At 41.9% G+C, this 21,950-nt stretch overlaps 1 protein-coding gene across 2 annotated transcripts in view; it reads left to right on the top strand.

The window, feature by feature from the left end:
• Positions 1 to 2,530: 2,530 nt before the first annotated feature.
• LOC115339504 (amyloid beta precursor protein binding family B member 1 interacting protein) overlaps positions 2,531 to 21,950 on the top strand; it is a 72,336-nt gene continuing 52,916 nt past the window's right edge. Inside the window, exons 1-2 of one of the 2 annotated variants that reach the window (XM_030009578.2) lie at positions 2,531 to 2,696; positions 19,652 to 19,723. In XM_030009578.2, the coding sequence (XP_029865438.1) occupies positions 19,652 to 19,723 (72 nt within the window). In that variant the 5' untranslated portion in view covers positions 2,531 to 2,696. The remainder of the gene's footprint in view (positions 2,697 to 19,651; positions 19,724 to 21,950) is intronic. The other variant, XM_030009576.2, reaches the window with a different exon arrangement.

A 21,950-nucleotide genomic window follows, 5' to 3' on the forward strand; every position in this document is an offset into this window, starting at 1 on the left:
CCACAAGGACTGTGGAGGTTAATAAACCCCTCCTCCACCCCCACCCAGACAGCATATCTACCCAGTGATCTACTCTCCCATGATAAGAAAAGGAAAAGAACTATCTGTAATTGCATGCATTAGATCTTGAGTCATGCAACTGCTGTGAAACACACAACTGTAACGTGGGTGGGGCACATGTGTCTTCTTTCCATTAGAAAACGGAAAGCTTTTGGAGAAGAGCAGAATGGAGGGCTGGAATTCAGGGGAATGATTCTGCTGCGCATTCATTTCAGCTGAGAGAAGAGAAAACAAATTAGGAAGCATTACATATTTCCACCTGCTTTTGCCACAAACTTTGTCTTGCTCTAACATTAGGACACACACTGTTAATCGAGTCCATATCTGCCACAGCATTTCCCTCACCACATTTCTTCCTTATGAATACATGATGGCCTCCACCCATCCCACTGGTGCACAGTGCTCATGCTCCTGAATGCAGCCCAAAAACTTCTCAGATAGAATGCAAGATTTTCTGGGATTTCTATGATTTTCTCCTTGCTTTCTAGAGATGTGCTGTTCTCATCTCCACTGTTCCTCTTAGCAAGAATGATGCTTATCTGTTACAGCCGGGTACAAGGAGAGCTGGAAAATATTGCCATTCAGCTTTGTCAGTCTTATTTCAGGAATATTTGGAGAGGACAGGAACAAATCTAGATACAGAGAAAACAAAGGCTCATTTGTACAAGCAGAATAGATGTCTTCTACATTATCATAACAAATACATTTGTCATGTATTTCAACACCAGCAAAGTGTGAAACCATTAGTGTAATCAGGGTGTGGCCATATTAGAGGTAGGTCACATACAGAAGTGAAAAAACACTTTTTGACAACAAAATGCACCACCAAATATTATTCTTTTAATACACGCACAGTGTTCACTGCAAAGTGCCGATTTCAAACCTGACTTTGGGATAATTTAAAAAAACCCAACTAACTACCAATCAATCTTTTGAAATTACCTCTTTCCGTGGCAGCATAATGATCCCAAAAGCCAAAAGGAGCAACTGCAAAGAAAGTCAGCAAAGAGAATATGCAGTATCCATGGAATCTCAGACTCCCAAGCTGCTGAACTAGTAACTGTTTATTAACTATGTGCATGATTTTTCAAATACTAAGAAGGTTGCCAAATTTAGATGTATTTTCACATGCCTGGCCAAAGACGCAGTTCTGACCTCACCAAAGTCTCTGGTAAATTTTAGCCAGCTCCTCAGTAAAATAACTTGGGTTTTTTTCAAATAACACAAGTGGAACAATGTACCATTCCCTAAATGCATTCTTAAATATGGCTGAGCTGTCTCAGCTGGAATTATTCAAAGCAATTACCCCTTAAAGCATTGAAACATATTTGCTGTGCAAAACATGGTGGTAATTTAAAATGCTACCATCCTTCTGCTATAATTATTTTATCTCCAGCAGGGTTGGAGGAACAGAACATAGGATTTCTTGGCTGCTTTGGAGCAAAACCTGGAGTTTTAATATAAATTGCCTGTAAACGCAAGATTAAGCTAAGCTAAACTACCTGATGACTTTTCTAAACTGAAGTAACAGAAGTAGGAGATGGTGACATCTTCACCTTTGTTCACCATACTTCAGTGTCTGTCAGTGCCTTAGATACCCAAGAAAAAATCAGCCAAAAGCATTGGTTTGGAAAAGTTATGGACAATGAAAATAGGATTTTAAATCAAGAGAGGGGTCTATTTGCATGCTGCCTGCAGCACTTAGAATCTCATCTTTTTAATTTTACCTTAACCCCACCAAGGCTTCATTGAATTTTCTGACGTTTGCCTTTTTAACTTCAGATGCAAACCTCTGAAATTTTTTTTTCTCCCCTTCTTTTACAGTAATTTCTACTCGGTGAATAAAATCTAAAGTACACTTCAAAGGAGCACTTTGCAATGCTACAAAATGACATAAAAATGCAGCATTATCTAAAAAAGATGTGGAGTCACTACGCGGAGCAGGGAAAGAAACACATTTCCGTCTGAAAACCAGACAGCACCTGACAGCACTGCCCAGCCGAAAGCCACCCGGCCCGGCTGAGGTGGCCCAGGAGAGGCCGCAGGCGAGGAGCCGAGGAAGCGGGGCTGGGCTGCCCAGGCCTGCCCGGCGCTCCCCCGTGGGGCTACTGCCCCCGCAGCGGCCACAGCCTCTCCGCCCGGGCCTCCAGCCTCGCAAGCCTTCGCAGGGCGATCCTCACGCTCCGCTTGGTGGGCAGCCCGCGTGCTCCTAAGGCTGCGGGGAGGAGTAGGCCTCTCCACAGCGCGGAGGGGACGCCTCCGCCCCGGCCCGCCTCAGCCCTCGGGTCGGCCTCGAGCGGCGAGTCCCCGCGAGGGGCAGCCGTCGCAGGGAGCGGGCCCCGCTCCTCCTGCCCCCCGCAGACAGGCTCTCAAGGCCCAGGGAGCAGCTCGCCCCCCCCCAGGCTCTGCGAGGCGGCTGACCCCGGACCGAAGGCGGAGGGCGGTGCTGCGTGCACCGGCGTGGCTCCCGCGGAGGTGGCCGCCACGGGGCGCCCGGCAGCCCGCGGCGCGGCCCCAGTTCCACACAGGCGGAGGGCGGGCGAGCTCCCGCCGTGCAGGGCTGCCGCAGAGCCGCCCCGCGCCTCCTGCTCGCAGCGTCTCCCGAAGCCGGCGGCCCCCGCCGCCTGCCCGCCGAGGTAAGCCGGGCAGGGAGGGATTAGCCGGCCCCCAAGGGCTCCCAGCGCCAGCCCGGGGCCCCGACGGGGCGGGAGGGCGGAGGTGCGGCCGCCGCGGGAAGCGTGAGGCGCCCGGCTGTGGCGTGGCGGGGGGCGCGGGGTGTCCTACTCTCCGTGGTGAGAAATGATGCCGGCAAATACCGGTGCCCGGGGTGGGGAGCTGCGGCAGACCCCGCTCTGGGCACGGCTTGTGGTGCCTGCCCTTGGAGGGCGGCAGCCCCGGGTGGGCAGCGCGGGTGCCCGCAGAGGGGAGCTCGCCAGCACCCGCCGTGCCGCCTCGCCGGCCGGGAAGCCCGTGGCGAGAGCTACCTCTCACACAAGCCTCCCCCTCGGGACGGGGAGCCTTCCGACGGCAAACGTGGCCTCGGTGGGCTGAAGTGGGGTAATGGGATTTCGTGCTGCGGTGCGGGGTCCCGGTGTTGGTTGTTCTCTTCGGTAGGGTTAACCAGAGTCAGACCTTCACTGTGCCCAGGCCGTGAGGGGGCGAGTAGGAGATTGATCGTTTGCAAGGCAGGATTGCAAAAGCTTCCCTGCAGCCTCGTGAGGCAGGTCGGATCCCGGGGACACACAGTGCCCTGGTTTAGGTGGCTGCGTTGGGAAAGTGAAGGCAGGCAGGAGAAACCGCAGACCAAGCGGCCTGGCATGAGCGGCCAAAAAATACACCATGTGAATGTGCTAATCTACCAGTCTTAAACTAAGCATGTAAGAAGGTGGTGTGGTTATGGCAAAACAGCCATTACAGACTTCCAAGGAACGCGATTTTCATCTCTCTGCTGGTGGTGTATGTGGCCACGTGGTTTAGGGAAGAAATAGATGCGTCTCCTGACTTTGGGAAGGCCCATCCTGCATGATACCCTCATCTGAATACCATGGAGAAGTAACATAAATACAGTCTCCAAAAGCTTGGGGTGGTTTTTCAGTCCCTTGTGCACCAAAAGAGAAGTTATTAAATCCATTCCAGTCACACTGGGAAGATGTATCCCGTAGGGTCTTTTTGGCAATGTATCATCCAGCCTGTCTTAACTGTCATTAAAAATTTGGATGCAGGAATACAGCCTACAAACAAAATATGCAGGGTGCCACCAAACTGGGACAGACAGCTTGACTTTTTGAGGCCCCTTCCTGTCCCAGATTACTCTGATTCTGTGATTAGCATGGCTGCGGCTTGACTACCCCTCAAACCTTCTGTTTGCAGGATTTTGCTAGTCATCTTTCCTATGGTTCTAGTTCCCCTTTGTTAACTATATGACATGCGTGTTTTGTCATCTGTTCCTGACTTGCTTCTAATACTCATTTCACATATGACTTTATTGATGTCACTGTTAATTAATTACCCTGCTGCTGCGCAACAGTGGAGTAAATGTAGTGTTTCCAGGACTCGATTTAGTACATCTGCTTCATTAGAGACAAATAGGTAAGCCCCAGTTCTTCAGAGGGCTGTACTAGATGACCTGCTCCACCTGTGTAGGCTCCTACTCATTTGTCCTCACTAACTTTACAAAGTTTTTTTCTAGAAACTTTGTAAAGAATGTGAATTTAGGTTAAAACCTTATGTTTAAAACAGAATGTTTAAATTGCTGCTGAACCTGTTCAGTTCTGTTTTCCCCTGTGGGCTTTCTAAGGAGACTATTACATTTAATTGTACTCCATGCTTTGTGCAAGCATTGCTTAAAAATGGAGATAATTTGGTTTGAAATATGGATTACAAATGTCTTTGGGAGGTTTAATCAATGGAGCATTACAGATAGCTGAGTGAGCCTTGTTTTATATTCTCAGAGAATTCTGATCCATCTGGGAGCACACATAACTGGAAAAATGTACTGTGTCTGAAAGGGTACTTCTAATCATTCCTTGTGTCTTCTCTTTCTTCTTTAAATACCTCCTGTGGGTACTACAGACTCTCCTGGTGTTTGGAGGCAAATATATCTGAAGGCTCAAAGTAATTTTTGAGTAAATTGTGTTTTAATTGTTCATGCTGGAATTTGTGATTATTTGATGTGCAGTATCTTCAAGCAGGGTATGATGCCTTTGAAGTGCTGGTTTATTTTGTTATCAAATGTATTTATTCCAGCTAAGTTTGATTTTTACAGATCAAAAGTCTGATTCTCACTATACTTGAGCAGTGTCTTCTAGATCACACACTGTAACTCATGTGCCTGTGAACTTGATCTTTTTTTAATTTATAAAGCTTTAGAGACTAACACATTTGGGGGGGGTAACAATTTGCACAAAGGGGGCAACAGTATGAACAGAGGGGACTGCTGGATGTTCTAACAGTTTAACTCAGTAGTGCGGCCTGAGATTTATTAGGTAGTAAAGAATTTACCCAACCCACTAAGATTTTGCATTAACTGTGTTTCACCCTTCCTGTTAGAAGAAATGTCTTACAGCAATGAGAGGAGCAAGAGGCAGAAAGCTTTCCTTCTCTTGCTCTGCAGTATGTGGTGAAGGGAGAGGTAGGACTTGGGTAACCCATGGATGGATGAATCCACTATTGCATCTCTTTGGCCCTACAAAATGCCTGAGAAAACTACCATTCTGGAGTACTGCTGGAGCTGAGAGGAGGGGTTGCCTTGTTCAAGAGAATACCTGTCTTATTTGCAGATTCATGAACATCTATCCTTTGAGAAGATCTGGGAATGTGGATTTTCTTGGAAGAGTGTTTATGTTTCAGAGGTGGCTTTACAGGAATGTAGCTGAATTTGGTCTTCCTGCATATCATTCAGCTATCAAGGCCCCTATCCTTTCCTGCTCTCTCTGCAAACTACACGCGTTTTTCTTTCCCGCAGACCTTTTTTTCATCTTTCATTTCAGTATGTCTTGGCTTGTTTTGTTGTAGGTCCATCTGACCTGTTGTGATGATGACTTCATGTAGTCAGGTGCTGATCTGGGGTGAAAGTGAAAATAAGACTTCTTATTTGCCTGCAGCAGTATAGAAGCTTTAGCCTGTTTCTTTTGGAAGGTCTCTAGTGACAATGGTAACTTGCATCCATGCAGACCTTCCAAAGCACTTTTGGACTTTATAGGCAGGATCCTCCTCACCCAACTTTAGACATTAGCATTTTAATTAGCCACCTGAGGTTCTGAGTCACCTTTACAGTCAACGGAGAGAGATAGATACTGCTAAAACTTGGTTCAGCTGCCCAGTTTTAGACAGCTACCATGAATCATGCTCTATAGAATTGCCTTTCTTTCCCTCTGTTGACTAAAAAGAGCCTGGGATGACCAGGTCAGATGCAGATGTCATAGAAACTCCACTATATGTCTTTTCATGATTAGGAGTGATCCGTGATACAATAAAATTGCTCTTGGAAAAGCAGGCATTTTAGGCAGCTTTCCTTATCATCCAGCCTATTGATTTGTAGCTACCCTAGATATTAACAGTATAGCTGCCACTGTAGAAGATAGTATGTTGCACTGTGAAGGAAAGAAGCTAGGGTGCCATGTTCTTCTTAAGTTTCTGTAGGAGACTTTTGAGCATCTACATGAGCATATATGAACATGTGTTCCTCACCATTCCTCAGTATTAATTTATAGCATTGCTCCTGGGCTGTGAATGAAAAGGAAACACAAATTACTTTGATCTGACTTACAACTTTAATGTGGGAATTCACAAACTGGTTTGATAATGACTATTTAAAAAGTTTAAGTCTGTCATTAGTTTCAAAGCCTGTCTTCCAGTAAAGTGACCTTTTAGATCTGTGGCTAGCTAATTGCTCTCATAATTTTTGCTACCAGAAGCTATGTCAGCCCCCACACAGCACTGTTTCTTCTTGTTGAGCATTGATCCAGCATGCCATGAGTTTAGGCTCAAATCAATTAGGGCTACAGTTATTAGGAGTATTTTGGGGAGTAGACACGTTATGAACCCTAGAAGAAAAAGAAGGTTCAGTATATATGAACTAAATTTTTCTAGGATACTCTGTTTAGAAAGGCATACAGAGACATTTCTGATAGAAGTTTTGCACTGGATGCATCTCCTCAGTCCATTTCCATTTTTACTTTCACTCTGTATTTGCTTGTAATCTAAAGCAGTGGATGTAAAAGTGTGACACGTAACACTAATATTAAAGGATGAATCTTCCTGTGTGTCTGCTATCAGTGATGGGCAGACCCTACATGGCTGATATCACTAACAATGGAAAATTCTCCGTTGCCCTCAGACAATTCAACTGATAGAATAAAAATTTTGGTGAAAACCTTGTCATTGTACCTACACCTGTCAGGGAGAGTGGGGATGTATGGGGAGCAAATCTGCTTCTAGCAGCATTGTTAGTCCATCAAGCACAGAGAGAACAGCTAGGAGCCAAAATCATAGAGGCAGTCATTGGATGCTTTTGCTGATAAAAATCACAAATGACCTTCTGAGTCCCCAGTTTTAGGCAAAATAATGTGTCTGCCTAGAAGGCAGCTCACCAAGAGAGTGGGCAAGCTCTATAGAATTCTCACTTAACCTGCTGGCATCAAGACCATATAGGCAGCAAATGAAAACTTGTTCTTCAGAGGCCTTAGCTGATCTGTTTTGGTACTCTCACTGCATATTCAGGTAGCCCAGACTGCAGACACGTGATTACTTCTCCTGACAGTACTAAAAGCCTACATTCTCTCACTTGCTATGGGAATTCATTGAAGCACAGAAACAAGAAGGATGTATCAGCTCAAAATGCGTTTTTGAAAGTTGATGTGTTTTTTGTCTCTGATTGCACGTTTTAAAAAATAATCATTTAAATAACAGTCAAGTCTACATTACTGTTCTCTGTGCTTTTTGATGAAATCTTATATTTGGAAGGTCTGCTGTACCTGTGGCTTGGAGGGCATAAGTTGCTGAGGTAACCCTGAGGAAGTGAGAATACATGTTAAAAACATGAACACAGATAACATTTCCAAAGACTCGTGGTTACAGCTTAGTTTTGTACTTTGGTGACCACATCTTCATGACTGAGGGAAAGCAGCACACCTAATGTTTGACAGAGCAAATACAAATGAGCCAGTAGTTTTGGGTGCAAGTCCTAGGAAGGAATTCAGCATAAACTTAACTGCAGTTTTGTCCCATGGGGGCAATGTTCTTCCATGAAATTCAGCAAAGCCTTTCATATGTGTCACTAGATTGACCTCCTTTGTCTCTCCTGTGTTATGACAGAGTTGCAATCTCTGACCAGATCAGTTGTTCCATCCCTCCACTTGATAAGGAAAAAAGAGAGGGAGGTGGTGGCATTTCCTTCTCATGGAAAACCTTACAGAAATGTAAGAATTACACTGGAAATGTCACAACGTTCTTCTCTTGCTGCGTTTTCTTCCCATAACTGTTTCCTTTGTGTGGTTCAGGGCTTGCTGGGCTGTGGCAAAGCAGCCACAGCCATACCAATATAACATCCCATCTGTGGTGACTCCAGGCTTCCACTATCCTTACAGATCTTCATCTGAAACCCACTGCTTATAGCTATTTGTGATCACTGTGCATTATATAGACTGAAAGAAACAGCTTTTCTAGGTGGAAAGTTAATAATAGGCCTTGAAATTGTACCTGACTCTTCAGTCAGTAGTAAAGCTGAGAAAAAGGTTTAGAACAAAATCTTCATTTAATTTTTCTACCACTCACTATGGAACTGAGCACTGTACTTTGGTCAAACACCTAGAAATTCATATTAAAGCATTACTTGCTTAATTTGATTTTAATAAAAAAACTGTGTATGAAGCAAACAGATGGGGTCAGTAAAATTTTTACAGATTTGTTTTCACCCTTTTGCTTCACTCTTATCTGTTAAAGCATTTTATGCTAGTGTCTTTTCCTTTTTCAGTCTTCCTTTCCCATACCATGTATGCCCTCCCTTAAACATTTCTGGCAGTAGTAAGAGCATGTGATTATAAGAGATAAGATGGTGACTTAGAGCTTTTGCCAATGACTAGAGCCTAGGAATATGTTACTTGTATGGGTAGACAGTTCTGTCATGGACCCTTATAGCATATCTTGCATTTATCTCTAATAGCTCATCGGGCGGGTGGGGGGTGAATGTTGGAAAAGATGAGACATTGATTATTCAATGTAGCAGCTCCTGCACTTAAATTTTTTATTGTAACTTTTCATTCCTTTTCTCCTCTTCCTAAGTTTGTGCTATTATTTCCATTATTCCACACTTAATATCTCTTGATTCTATCAGGAATTGAGGAGGGGAAGGATTTTCTCCCATTGTGGATCCCTGTATGTCTTCCTCTCATCTGTGGGCTTCCTTGTCTACCATTTTCTGCTCATTAGACAATCTATTCACGTAGGATCAGCCTACCTTATGGATTGTGAAGCTAAATATCAAAATCTTCACTTAGTAGAGAGCCTCAAGACACACTTTGCATAGCTCAGTGACCTGAGGATAAGGGAATTCTGGGAATAGTTCAAAAGTAGCAAATGGGAATGAAATGCTTGTAGCCCATCTGCTCAATTGCAGGGTGCAGTTAAGCTAAGCATTCTGCTGGATCCAAAATTTATTAATAATTGCACTATTCTCATTTGATGGCAATTTTTTTAAGTACAAGACAGTTTCTTGTTGTCATGTAAGTTCTGTACAGCAATGTTGGGTAACTGGAAAAAACAGGAAGGAAGACATTGCACCAACATCAGCAAACTACAGATTATGGGAAGGAATGTGGAAACAGAACAAATTTGTGCTACTCAGACTTAACATTACTCTTTCACTATTCTGCTCTCCCATCAAGGCAGGGAATGGGAGGAACCTATAAATGAGATTCTTATTTTCTGGTAACTTATATGTCTGCAGTTGTTTATACCTGAGTAGAGCTGAAGTAGACATCTTATCAACACAAAATGGATAAGCCTAGATCAGCTGGTGGTTCATGAGCTGAATCCAGCTCAGGGGACACACTTCCATCCAGCTTTCTGCCTTTCCCAGGAGAAGATAAGTTGGGGGAATGGAGATTTTGTTCCTGCATGCCAGTAACCTGGCACAGAATAGGAATTGTTTCTTCTACCAATCTGTGTGAAAATGTAGGATTGGAAATATGTCTCCTCCTACCATTTCATTCTACCCAGAGAGTTTGTGCTGCCTGTATGGCTCATGGGGAGAAAGTCCCCAAACTGGACCATTCTGCAGTAGATAATTCTGTGACAAGGGAAAAAGAAGATGACTGAGTCTGTAGCCATACAGTATTTCTGTAATGTTCTTAGACCCACAGGCCAGACTGAAGCACATTGTCTGCTGGGAGCATACAATATAAAAATGAACAGAAGTGGCACTGCTTTCAAACTCCATAAAAGCAGCCCCCTTTGGGAGCTGACAGGAGGCTACAAAGTGAAGTAAGTTCTGGTACCTAGAAATTGCTCCCCAGCTTTCTCCTCCCTGAGTTTGTGCTTTACACTGGCGTTTCTTTTTCCCCTTGCATAAAGTGCTTTTAAGTCACAGTCCCCAGCTGCTCAAGTACATTTGGGATACGTTTTCTGGAGCCCAGGATCCAGACTCTGTGTCTGTGCCTGAGAGTGATCCTGTAGAGGAGCGTGATGAATGAGCTGTCTTGCACCCAGCCTGCATGCCATATCCCTCTACACTCCTTTTCCGTAGCCATACCATATGCTGGCTGTCACTGGTTAAATGTTCGTCCTGTCCTCTCTCATCTTCCTACAAGAGCCCTTTGCTAACCCCCTCCTCTGGCCTTGAGTAACTTCCTCCTGACATACTGTGGATAAGCTTTTAGGTAGTTCCTTGTTCCTCTCAGCCTCTCTTAACCGAGCCTCTGGGACCATTCAATAATCTGGCCATCCCACCTCACCCTAAGAACAGGACCCACAGCTGCTTCTCCCAAACACCACTCTCAGCAAGTGTGATAAAGAAGAGAGTATGTGTTTGGGGCAGTGCATGGGCGAGAGGGGAAGGCTGGGGAGCACAGAGGTGATGGATACTGAGGCAGCGTCATCTGAAGGACGGCCTCAGGCTCAGTGTCCCGTGGTACTTTAAAAACATACTAAAACTCTTTCTGTCTTTCTCTTTCCAATGGAAAATGAAGTACTCAAATATATATCACTGAAAAAAATGGTGGTGTACTTGTGCTCAGTTGGTGTACTCATGCATAGGAGTTCCTGTGGTGTTTAAATTATCATTATCATCTTGGCAAAACAAGGGTAAAATACACTGCAGTCATCACTAAAGTGCAGGAGTGTAGCTTTCAGGTCTGCAAAATCTGGGTGTTTTGGACTAATAAAGACTCCTTCCAAATTCATTCCTAATTGCAGGCTTGTTCCTGTAATACAAGTGAGTTAGCTGTGAATTTCCAAAACAACAAAAAAGGGAACAAGCTTTCAAGACATTTAATTGTATAAATGGCATAGTTACGGTTTCTGTGAAACAGAAGTAGGATCTGTGAGTTTGGGGTGTCTTATCTAAAGATATTTGTGCTTACATCTGGGTGGATGATTCTAGAGTTAGTAGAGTATGAGTCAAAAGCTTAATTATCAGGTGTGCCTTTAGTCTTGCTAGAGTCAGCTTGAGCAATGTGATAGAAGATAACAAGGCAACTGGAGTCAAAATCGGTTCCACAGTGTATGTAAAAATGTGTCTGGAGCAATCAATGGAAAATGCTAGAAGCGTTTTTTGTGGCATGGTCACCTGAAGATGCTCTAGTGCCCCAGGTTACATTGGAAAAGGATTCTCTCACACGATTGTATTTATCTGCCATTTTTTTTTTTTTTAATCCAAAGCCAAATGTGACTTACTTTTAAACTAGGAAGGATACTTTGCAGTTGTTATCAGTCTTCCTGCAGCTCCTAGTGTTTTAGTGTGTAGCTTTTATTCCATCATGAGTAGAGTTATGACATGTCACACCCATCCCTGAGATAAATATGCAGTGTAATTTCAGCTGTAGATAAACCTACAGTCATTGGCACACCAGATTTCCCAGAAGAATAGGTGGTATGAGTAAGACACTGCTTTCAGAGTTATCTATGTGTGCAAGCTTTTTCTTGGAAAATGCCACACTTATCAATGTTAGGTAAGTGCAGTGCTCGAAGCAGTCTAATTGCTTTTGATACATCCTTTTCAAAATATGAGTTAGTATTAAAATAGAAGAGAGTTACAGGGTCATGTTATGTAGGTAAGAAAGAGAAAAGTCAACATGCTAATTGCCAAATCTGATTGTCATTTTGAAAGCTTGGGGGCAGCTGCCATTTCTACTTTATCACTCCAAAACGTCAGTTTCCTTTCTTAGTATCTACTAGAAGTAGTAACTAATTGGATTATTCTTCTAGGCTGAATTCTGCAGAGATAGATGTTCTCTCATATTCTACTTCATAAAAATTGACCTAAATGGCTGTTGGGGACTTTTTACTAGACATGATGCAATAGCTGGTTAAGGAACTTCCATCCTGCCTCACTTAAGTATGTGAGAGACATTTGAGTAGTCAGAGTTTTTCTTGACACCTAACTGTAAAATCATTGTAAGAAAACTAGTTAGATGTATTTCAGACCTGCAGTCAATTTGGCCAGCAAGTTGTCTCCAACAGTGGCTAGCATCACGTGCTTCAGGAGGACATACAAGAAATCCTGTGCTGGAAGGTATGGCGTAACCTGTCTATCATGAAAGCTTTACTCTGGTTCCAAATTGGTGGAGCCTTTGTTTTAGGTCTTGAAACATGAGGTTCATCGCCCTTGCCTGAAACTCTCTGAAGTACTAACAATTCTAGCTATAACTGCTTGTAGAGAAAACCAACTCCTCAGCTTGCTAACTCACCAGTTTTGGTGATGAGTTTCACAATTACACTGTGCATGTTTTGCTGGAACAGTTGTGCAGACTTTCAGTTTCATTTACTATCACATTGATTTTGTGTTATAAGCCAGGATGAAATGATGCCTCAGTAACTTTCCTCTAGGTTTTGATGCATTTTTTTATCACACTACTTTCATATCTGTTTCCTGTGACAATCAGTTACCCTCTTTCTGGCTTTGCTCTTTATGGTGGGGCTTCTGTTGCTTTCATCTCTCTTCCCTAATTCTCTTCTTTTATTCTGTCTTTGATGTAGGATGATCTACATTGCATGGTCTTCCATAGGTAGGGGTGAATCTCTGATTTGAGTGATTTAATCATTGGGTTACTGGTGGGTCTCTCTAAAACGTTAAAGATTTCTTCATTCCACTCCAAAAAGCATTTAAGCATTAAGCATTAGCAGGAAGTTACAATGCTGGTAGTGGTCATCTGGATAGTCAAACAGTTACTGTTCATTTTGGTGGACTTGGTACCCCGACACTTAACATACTGTAGTGCAGGGACTAGGACATGAAGGTGTGCTTTTGATCTTTCTGTGTGACTTGTAAAAATATACTTAATGTATTTTTCTCCTTGCTATTTGCATATGTAACAGTTTAAGAATAACAACAATGCTTTGAATGTAATGAATGTGTCTGTAACTGTTCACCAGATTACTAAGTGGACTGGTTCCCAATACTGTTTGTAGCATGAATCCGCTGTATGTCTTTGTTCTACTGATACTATGCTGTTCCTCATTCCTTTTTTGTTTGTAGCCCTTAGTGTGATTGAACTGCATCAACTGAATTGAGACTGCGTTGCAAGAGATGGTAATCTCATGTGCAATACCGTTGGTGTTTCCTGTTTGGTACTGCACAAGGGCTTTGAGTTTGATTTCAGATTGCCAGTGCAGAAGCCTTGTTACCATGTGACTTAGACCACTCTTCCTGTTGAAAGGGACTGGCTTTCAGTAATTCTCAGAGCTATCGGATACTAACGGTTCAAACTCTGATTAGTATAGTACCATGCCTGTTTTTTTGAGCTACACCATATCATCACCCTGTCAGCTTTCATATTTTTTAATAGTTTCTTTTTTAAGCAGGGTGAATTTGGTGCCATTGTTTTACTACTCATTCTGTTAGCTTCCTCCCAAGTGATAATGATTCTATCATACGATTCCATTTCCTATGTATTTTTCATAGACATAGTGCTGTTGTCTTATATAAGTGTGTAAATCGCAAAACTTTCTTCATTCTTAAAAAAATAAAGTTATTTTATTATTCTCTCTAGTATCTTAACAAATCCAAATGTATGCAACCATGCAGAAATCATATCCTGATTTTAATTACAGAGTTCATATTGTAGACCAGAAAAGGCAGTTTCTGTTCCACCTGTCAGTGCATGACACTAAATAACATAGGTGAGATTCTACTTAACCCAGGTAATATTGTGCACCTTGAGACTGAGTGCAAGGACTGCTTCTTCATTCCTGCATTTGAGCAAGAGAGTTCTCAGTCAGTGTTTTTCTTTGGTGCCCTTGAATACTGGACCATCCCCATGGGAGAAGAGTGTTGTTCACTGTCAGCAAAGTATGTTGCTCATGCAAGCACAAGTTGGACCAGGGAGTGTTTCCTGTCCATCTCTGTGGGCTAGCTTTCTTTCTGTGTATCTGCCAAATTTCTCTGGTGTTAGAAGTGAGATAACTTAATTCCGACTTCCTAGCCCACAGCTCAAAAATGTAGAAGTTTACATCTCAATTTCAAAATAAGGGTGTTTATGGAGTAGATATTTAGGAAAGGGAAGAAGGTTTGTGGGGGTCTGTTGCCAAGTTTAGAAATACAGTGCACAGGAGTTTTGTATTGTCATCCAGGACAGCAGGGCTGGCTCTTGGCAAAAGGAAATGGTTGGAGGCCCCCTCACAGGGGCACCTGAATGCATGCAAGTAGGTCTTTGGAAATGGCAACAAAGTGTGTGATGGATAAAAGACAGATACTACAAAAGACAGACGCTAAGGGGTAGGGAGAAGTAGGAACAAATATGCAGAAACCATATTTTTTCATTAGTGAGCTGAAATACAAAGATTCTAGAAGTACAAAGAGTACAATAAAATACAAGGTATTTTGTTATTCTTAATTTATATTCAAATTATTTTTATCAGCAAAGAGGCTGCTAAATCTGAAATTGGGAAGGTAAAAAAATAATAGGTCTAGCAGGTCTGGGGTCTGGTGGCATGAGTAAATGTATTGATGAGTCAAAATACGAGTCGATATTTATGTATTACCTAAACGTGTGAGAGTTTAATATGCGTAAACTAAATAGTGAGGCTTGGTGGTTAGAATAGCAAGCTGAAGAGAAAGTGCCTCAACCCCTTAGATATATAGTATGAGAAATGTGGGAGTATTTAAAAAAAAAAAAAAAAAAAGAGGTTTTCATGAGAGCCTAATGAAGATTTGAGAATGCGAACTCTGTGGGGAATAAAAGACAAGGAATGCCTTTGCCTGTATGCTTGCTGTTACTTCAAATAGTGATCTAGAAGACATAAGTTTGAAGATGAATCCCTTCAAAAATAGGTTAGGTTTCACATGTATGCCTTACCACAAGCCCCTCCTTAGCATGTTTATTCTTGACAACCACAATTTCCTCTTTTTATTTTAATTCTGATTTTTTCTCTGCTTAAAATCTTATGCATAACTTGGGAAACGTATGGTAAAAGAACTGTCTTTTTTTTTCCTCTCAATTTATTGTAGTTGATAGTGATTTTAAGAGTTACTAGTATTAATACTATATACAGAAAAACCTGACAGAAAAGTTACTGTTTAGTGGATATAGAGGAGGACTGAGTATGAAACTCGATATTATGCTGGTAAATCTTTTCCCCTTTTTTGTTAATAATAGCTCGTACACCTGCAGGTTTCACTCTGACCTGGTTTGAATAAGTTCAAGGCAATTTACAAAAGTCAAAAGAATTTGCTGGTCCAAAATGCAGCAACATCTTCCTTGAATGGGATAGTTCGCAAATCTGCATATTGTTTTGTCTATTTGTTCCTACTGTGGCAATCAAATAAAAGAAGTGGAAAAGATTGTGGAGAGGAGTCAAAGAGGAGGAGAGTGGATGGGCACTCTTTTGCAGTTCCACATTTTGGGTACTCACTTTACTATCTTGCTTTTCTAGCTCTTGACAAAATCCCTGATGAATTTGGAGAGTTCTGTGATCAGTTTAAGAGATCACTGAGTGTGTTTTAACATAAAAATATTTTCAGGGTATTTGGTGATTATGATGTTAATTTTGTCTTCCTAGACCCAATCAATAAAAATTCAAGAGGGAAAAAAAAAAGGTACCAGTAGGGGCACTGGCCTGATGACAACATGGCTTTGTCAATCTGATGATGATGGATGACTGTTCATTGAAAGTGACACTTAAAAGGGACACTGACGTATTTCCTTCTCAAAATATATGTTCAGTCCTTCTCCCTTCCCCCATGTGCTTAAGGTCAAAAAACCTGCTAGTATTAAATGTCATTTATTTGAACTGATAAGAAAAAATCATCAGTGACTAATTCAGCTCCAATTTACAGTGGAATTTGTTACAGAATTCTTTGCACATTGCTTTTTCATAGGATTACATTATTTTCCTTATGAATCGAATGCGTCTGAAGATTCAGAAAATCATAAAATTGCAAAGAAAGAAGGTCTAAATTTACTAGAACCTGTAAAAATCCCATAATTTGGTGAAAGTGTTATGTAATCCAATATTCAGTTCTCTTGCCCCCCCCCTCTTTTTTTTTTTTTGTCAACTACTGAAGAGGGTTCTTTGTTTTTGGTTTTTTTTTTCTTTGTAGACAGTTCTTACTCCTCCTCTTGGTAAGGTCTCCTGGTTGTAACCCAAGAATAATTTTTTTGCCATTTTTATATTTCTGTTCTGGAAAAATACAGCAAAGCAGGATTTCAGTTTGTCAAAGGAACCAGTATGAAGACTTTTTCCTGAAAGTAGATCTAGCAAGTGCTTAAAAAACCACAAAAACTTACAAATGGCTAGAGCTGGTAAGATTCCCCGAGCAGATATTTTGTTCTCCTGAATCCGAAAACAGGAAAACATAAAATTATTCAGTATTATTTAAGCACTGATGAGATGCTTGTCAGTATGAACTGCAGCTCCATTTTTTGTCACGTAACAAATCTGACTTCACTCTGCCTGATCAAATAAGTGCTATTTTATCTATCCTTTTTATGAAAATTGATTCTCCAAGTGCCAGGTGTGTAGGAAGCTACACAGCTGTTGATTCAAGTAAATGAATTAGGATTCAGTAATCATTTACCCAACCAGTATACTGCTGAATCTACAGAAAGGGAATTCTATATAGAAAGCTCTGTATAAATATGATATATACAGAGGGAGTGAGCCATCCAGTGTGGGTTTGTCAGCTGGAAATGAAACACCTAAGATGACTTTAGTTCTCTATTTGCTGAGTCATGTGTGACGTGTTCCCTGTTACATGGGCATAGCTGTGCTCTCTCCACCATTAGGCTAGGGTTACCCTCAGCCCTGCCAACCACATCCTTTTAAAATGTCTTTAACAGCATCCAGTTCCCAAATATTTAAGTCTTTGATTTCCGGAATCTGAGAGAACTGTGAAAGTTCAAAGTCCAGTTCCCGGTTGCCTGTGCCTTGTTTAGTTACACCAGCCACAAAAAAAGTCTAAAGCAGGTAGAGTATGCCCAAGCCTGACTGATGAAAGCTGTACATGCCTAATCCTAATGAGTTCTGGTGTTGGGGATAATACAGATGGTAAGAGGACAAGTGGAAATTAGGCTGGTCTTGCTTATGTAGGTGCCAGAAGGACCCAAGTCCGAAGGAGACAGAGCAGCTTAGATTGCTCCAGTATTAACTACCATATTAAAGACATCCTACTAAATAATCTTCAAACAACAGATACTGACTTTAGTGGTTCAGTGGCCTTTATCATTTAACTATGAAATAGTTACGTGACTCAGGATGCTCTATTAAAGGAAGAGCATTAAGATTGAAGAACAGGATACTTGCTGGTCCTCTTTTCTTGCTCACTCTTTGTAGTCACTAGAGCTGTTCCTGCCTCAGTTGATTGCTTTCTTGCATCGGGTTGGTCCTCATCCTGTAAGGTGCTGTGGCTGTTGACCTTGACTGGCCACCAGGTGCCTACCAAGCTGCTCTATCACTCCCTCTCCTCAGCAGAACAGGGGAGAAGATATGGTAGAAAAGCTTATGGGTCGAGATAAGGACAGGGAGATCACTTACCAATTACTGTTGAGCAAAACAGGCTCAATATAGGGAAATTAATTTAATGTATTGCCAATTAATTAGACAGTAGGATAATGAGAAATAAGAACAAAACTAAAAACATCTTCACCCCACCCCTCCCTTCTTCCCAGGCTCAGCTTCACTCAGCTCTTCTACCTCTTCCCCCTCAAGCAGCACAGGGGGACAGGGAATGGGAATTGTGGTCAGTTCATAATGCTTTGTCTCTGCTGCTCCTTCCTCCTCATGCTGTTTCCCTGCTCCAGTGTGGGGGCCGTCCCATGGGAGACAGTCCTGCATGAACTTCTCCAACGTGGGACCTTCCCACAGGCTGCAGTTCTTCAAGAACTGCTCCAGCATGGGTCCTTTCCACAAGGTACAGTCCTTCAGGAACAGACTGCTCCAATGTGGGTCCCCCATGGGGTCACAGGTCCTGCCAGAAAACCTGCTTTATGTGGGCTCCGCTCCACAGGCTGCAGTTCCCGCCAGGAGCCTGCTCCAGTGTGGGCACACCATGGCCTGCAACTTCCTTCAGGGCATGTCCATCTGCTCCAGCGTGGGATCCTCCATGGACTGCAGCATGGATATCTGCTCTGGCGTGGTCCTTCATAGGCTGCAGGGGAACAACCTGCTTCACCATTGGCTTCACCATGGGTTGCAGGGGAATCTCTGCTTCGGTACATCTGCTCTGCACCTCCTCCCCCTCCTTCTTCACTGACCTTGGTGTCTGCAGGGCTATTTCTCTCACGTTTTCTCACTCCTCTTGTAGAGCTGCTGCGCAGCATTTTTTACACTTTCTTAAATATATTGTCGCAGAGGTGCCACCAGTGTTGCTGATGGACTCAGCTTTGGCCAGTGCCAAATCCATCTTGGAGGCAGCTGGAACTACTGTCTCTCTGACATGGGGGCAGCTCCTGGTGTCTTCTCACAGAAGCCACCCCTGCAGTTCCCCCCCCAAAACCTTGCCACATAAACCCAATATAGGTACACACAAACCCAGTGAACCAACAGAACTACTTATATTTACATGTTTAAAGTTTGACCCTAGTTTGAATCCTAGTTTTATGCAATCAGTTGCAGGCTTGAGCCTCTTAAGAAAATGGTGTTTATAGTTCTTGTCTGGTAGTGTTCCATCTCAGACACCCTTTTACACTACTTCTCTCCCTGCAAAGGAACAAATTCATGAGAAAGAGGAAGAGGATTATTACAGAAGCTGTATCTCCCCAATATCTCAGCACCACCAGTGTGTGGTGCTGTACTCACACCTGCCTCTTGCAACGAGAGCCACCATTTGCTGTCATGCAGCATGCACCCATTTTCCTTGTCTCAGTGCTCTCCCTCAGATGTCTTGTGGTTAGGTAAGACCGGAGTTCTCTCAGTGCATTAGTATTTGAAAGAAAATAGGGAGAAATATTGAGACAAAAGGTTGGTCATGTACCTGACCATAACCAGGTTCTGCACTAGATAACACCTAATAAACTCTTGTATTAGTCGTCTAAGCCAAAGAAAGAAAAATTTCAAGATGAAGCATTCAGGAATTTCTCAACCTCAGACTTTGTTTTCCTCTCCATCTCTCACTAGTTACATTTCTTTGATGTTTAAGATACAGCAATGGTTTATGAGCTAGTGACTTTCTATGAAATGTAAATAATACAAGGAGGGTATTGGAACTCCTAATGAGTGTAGAGCCTACGTGTGTTTAAGCATGTACAGGATTGAGATTCTGATCTGTTAGTAGTTATTTCTAAATGATGGATGGAGGTTTTTGCAAGTCATGAACAGTTGTTTTAAAGTTAATTTGGAACACAATATAAAAGAACGTTGCATATCCTCTGGTTTTGACCATTGCTGGCTTTGAAATGAACTTGTGATGATTCCTTGTCTGTGGATTTTTTTCTTTCAGATGGAGCAAACATGTGATGATATAGATGAAATGTTCAGCAATTTACTTGGGGAGATGGACATACTGACCCAGGTAAATAATTCTTTTTTTCCATTAAGAAAAATAGCTATTATGTGTTAGAGGAGAGAGGCAACTTTTCTACATTTTTCATGTACCTCCATTCTCAATAAATACAGATATATTTTTTTGAAAAACCTTCAACTAAGTTTCTCTGTTTGACATTTAAAACAAGTGGCCTGGTAATACCAGTTCAGGCTAGATTGTTAAAGAGAGCTAACTGCTTATGAAAGACGCTTTCTCCAAAAAAAAAAAAAAAAAAAAAAAAAAAAAAAAGGCAATTTAAATTCCTCTGGACTCGGTCCCAAAAAAATTGAAAGATTCTGTCAAAACAGGAAGAGTTTGACTCAGAATTTTCAGGTATGAATGCTTTGCATACATGGGTAAATGGGATGTAGCCTGAGTGTCAAATGTAAACTTTGGAAATGAAAATGACATTTTGAATATATGCATAAGAGTAATCTCTAGATATGGCAAAATACTAAATTACAGCTAGGGTGGCATGCAAGAATTTATAGAGACATTATTGCCAGTGCATAATACACTCTTGAGAGGAAACTATAAATCGGCATGAGCCTATTTCTAAACCTGTAGTCATGGAATACTTCCTGCAAAAGCTGATGAAAGGAGAATTTTTATTTCTAAAAAAAGCCCACAAAGTCAATAAATTTGTTGTATTTTAATAAATGCATGCTTGAAAACACTTAAGCTGTCATCCTGGATTCTGTGCGAGTTTGCTTACAGCCTCTGTTTTGAGGGGTCTTTCCTCTTGGTGAATCCCAGTGCTTCCCAAATTAAATGCCAGTAATTCTGAGCCACAGCATAGGAATTGTGCTTAAACTGTGTGAAAGCCAAAATTTCATATGACATTCTTAGCTGTCAAATCACAATACTTTGCCCCTTGGTAGCCTTCCTGTTTTTAAGGGCTTTTTATAACCATGCATATTTATTTTATATGTATATGTATATAAAAAGGGAGGGGTTTAGGGTCATCTCATTTCATTATTATGAAAATTAACAAAAGACTGCTTGTGATAAATTTTACCTCCTCAAATTGGACACAGCACTGTTATGAGTGCAGGTGATGGGAAGAGAGTAAGAGAGTGAGCCTATTCTCTCTCTGCTTATGAGTGCAGTACTGGGTGGGATGGGACATGTTCCTAAGATGGAGACTGACTCCTCCTCCTCTCTAAAGTGCTGGCATCACCTCTTACCTCAACATTGTATGGGAGAACGAGGCAGGCATGTCTGAAAGCCTGAAGACTTTCAGTTAACAGACTCGCATCTGTTAATTCCTTTAAACTCTTAATTTCCAAAATGAGACTGTAGATAGTTTTCCACCCTTCTTCACCAATCTGTCTGTTCCTAAAGTAAGTGTAAATGATAGAAGCACACAGAGGTGCATTCACGTTGCATAACAAGGCTGAAAAATAAATGCAAATTCAGAATTGGGCTTTTATTCTATTTCTGTTTACTTAATTTTAAACTTCTATTAGCATTTTGATAGTTTTATCTTTAATTTCCCTTTGCATGTATTTCATATTTTTTTTCTGCACTTTTATGGCCATTATGAGATGTTACGACTTCTTGTTAGATTAGTAATGAAAGTATTTCCTTTATGCTCTTACAGTCAGTTTCATCAATACATTTTGTGCCCTCCCTTTTTCTCACATATTTTTTTTCTCTGGCACTGTAAAACTACCTCATGTGCTTCATTTCTCCCTCTTCCCCTATTTATACTGTGTCAGTTTTTATGAGAGTGAGTATTAACACAGAAACAACGTTTAAAGTTATCACTGCTTTGGTTTCCAGCTCTATATAACTTAAGAAGAAACCAAGACATCCTGGGTGGGAAATAGGTGAAAAGAGATGCCAAGAAAAACATTTGCATCAATTTTCATGGAAAACGCCTGTCAGTTTCAGGCAGCTCTACGAAATGTAAATGCCTCTGGTTCAAATTGAGGATGAGCACCAGTAGACAAACGTCTCACAGGGATGTATGAACAAGGGTATAGCTTGTAGGATACATGAAGTAATCCTTCCATTCTGCGCAGCATTGGTAAGACCTCAACAGTGATACTGTGTCCAGTGTTGGCACTGCACTTTGAGGAGAAAGAGGGTCGACTGGAGAAAATCCAGAGGAAAGCAATGGGAATTACGAGAACGGAAAGAAACTTGGCCTGTAAGAAAAGATTGCATGAGGCTGTTTAGTCTAGAGAAAAGGAGACTGAGAGCAATCTTA

The sequence above is a fragment of the Aquila chrysaetos genome, chromosome 3, assembly GCF_900496995.4.
Source record: "Aquila chrysaetos chrysaetos chromosome 3, bAquChr1.4, whole genome shotgun sequence".
Taxonomy (NCBI): domain Eukaryota; kingdom Metazoa; phylum Chordata; class Aves; order Accipitriformes; family Accipitridae; genus Aquila; species Aquila chrysaetos.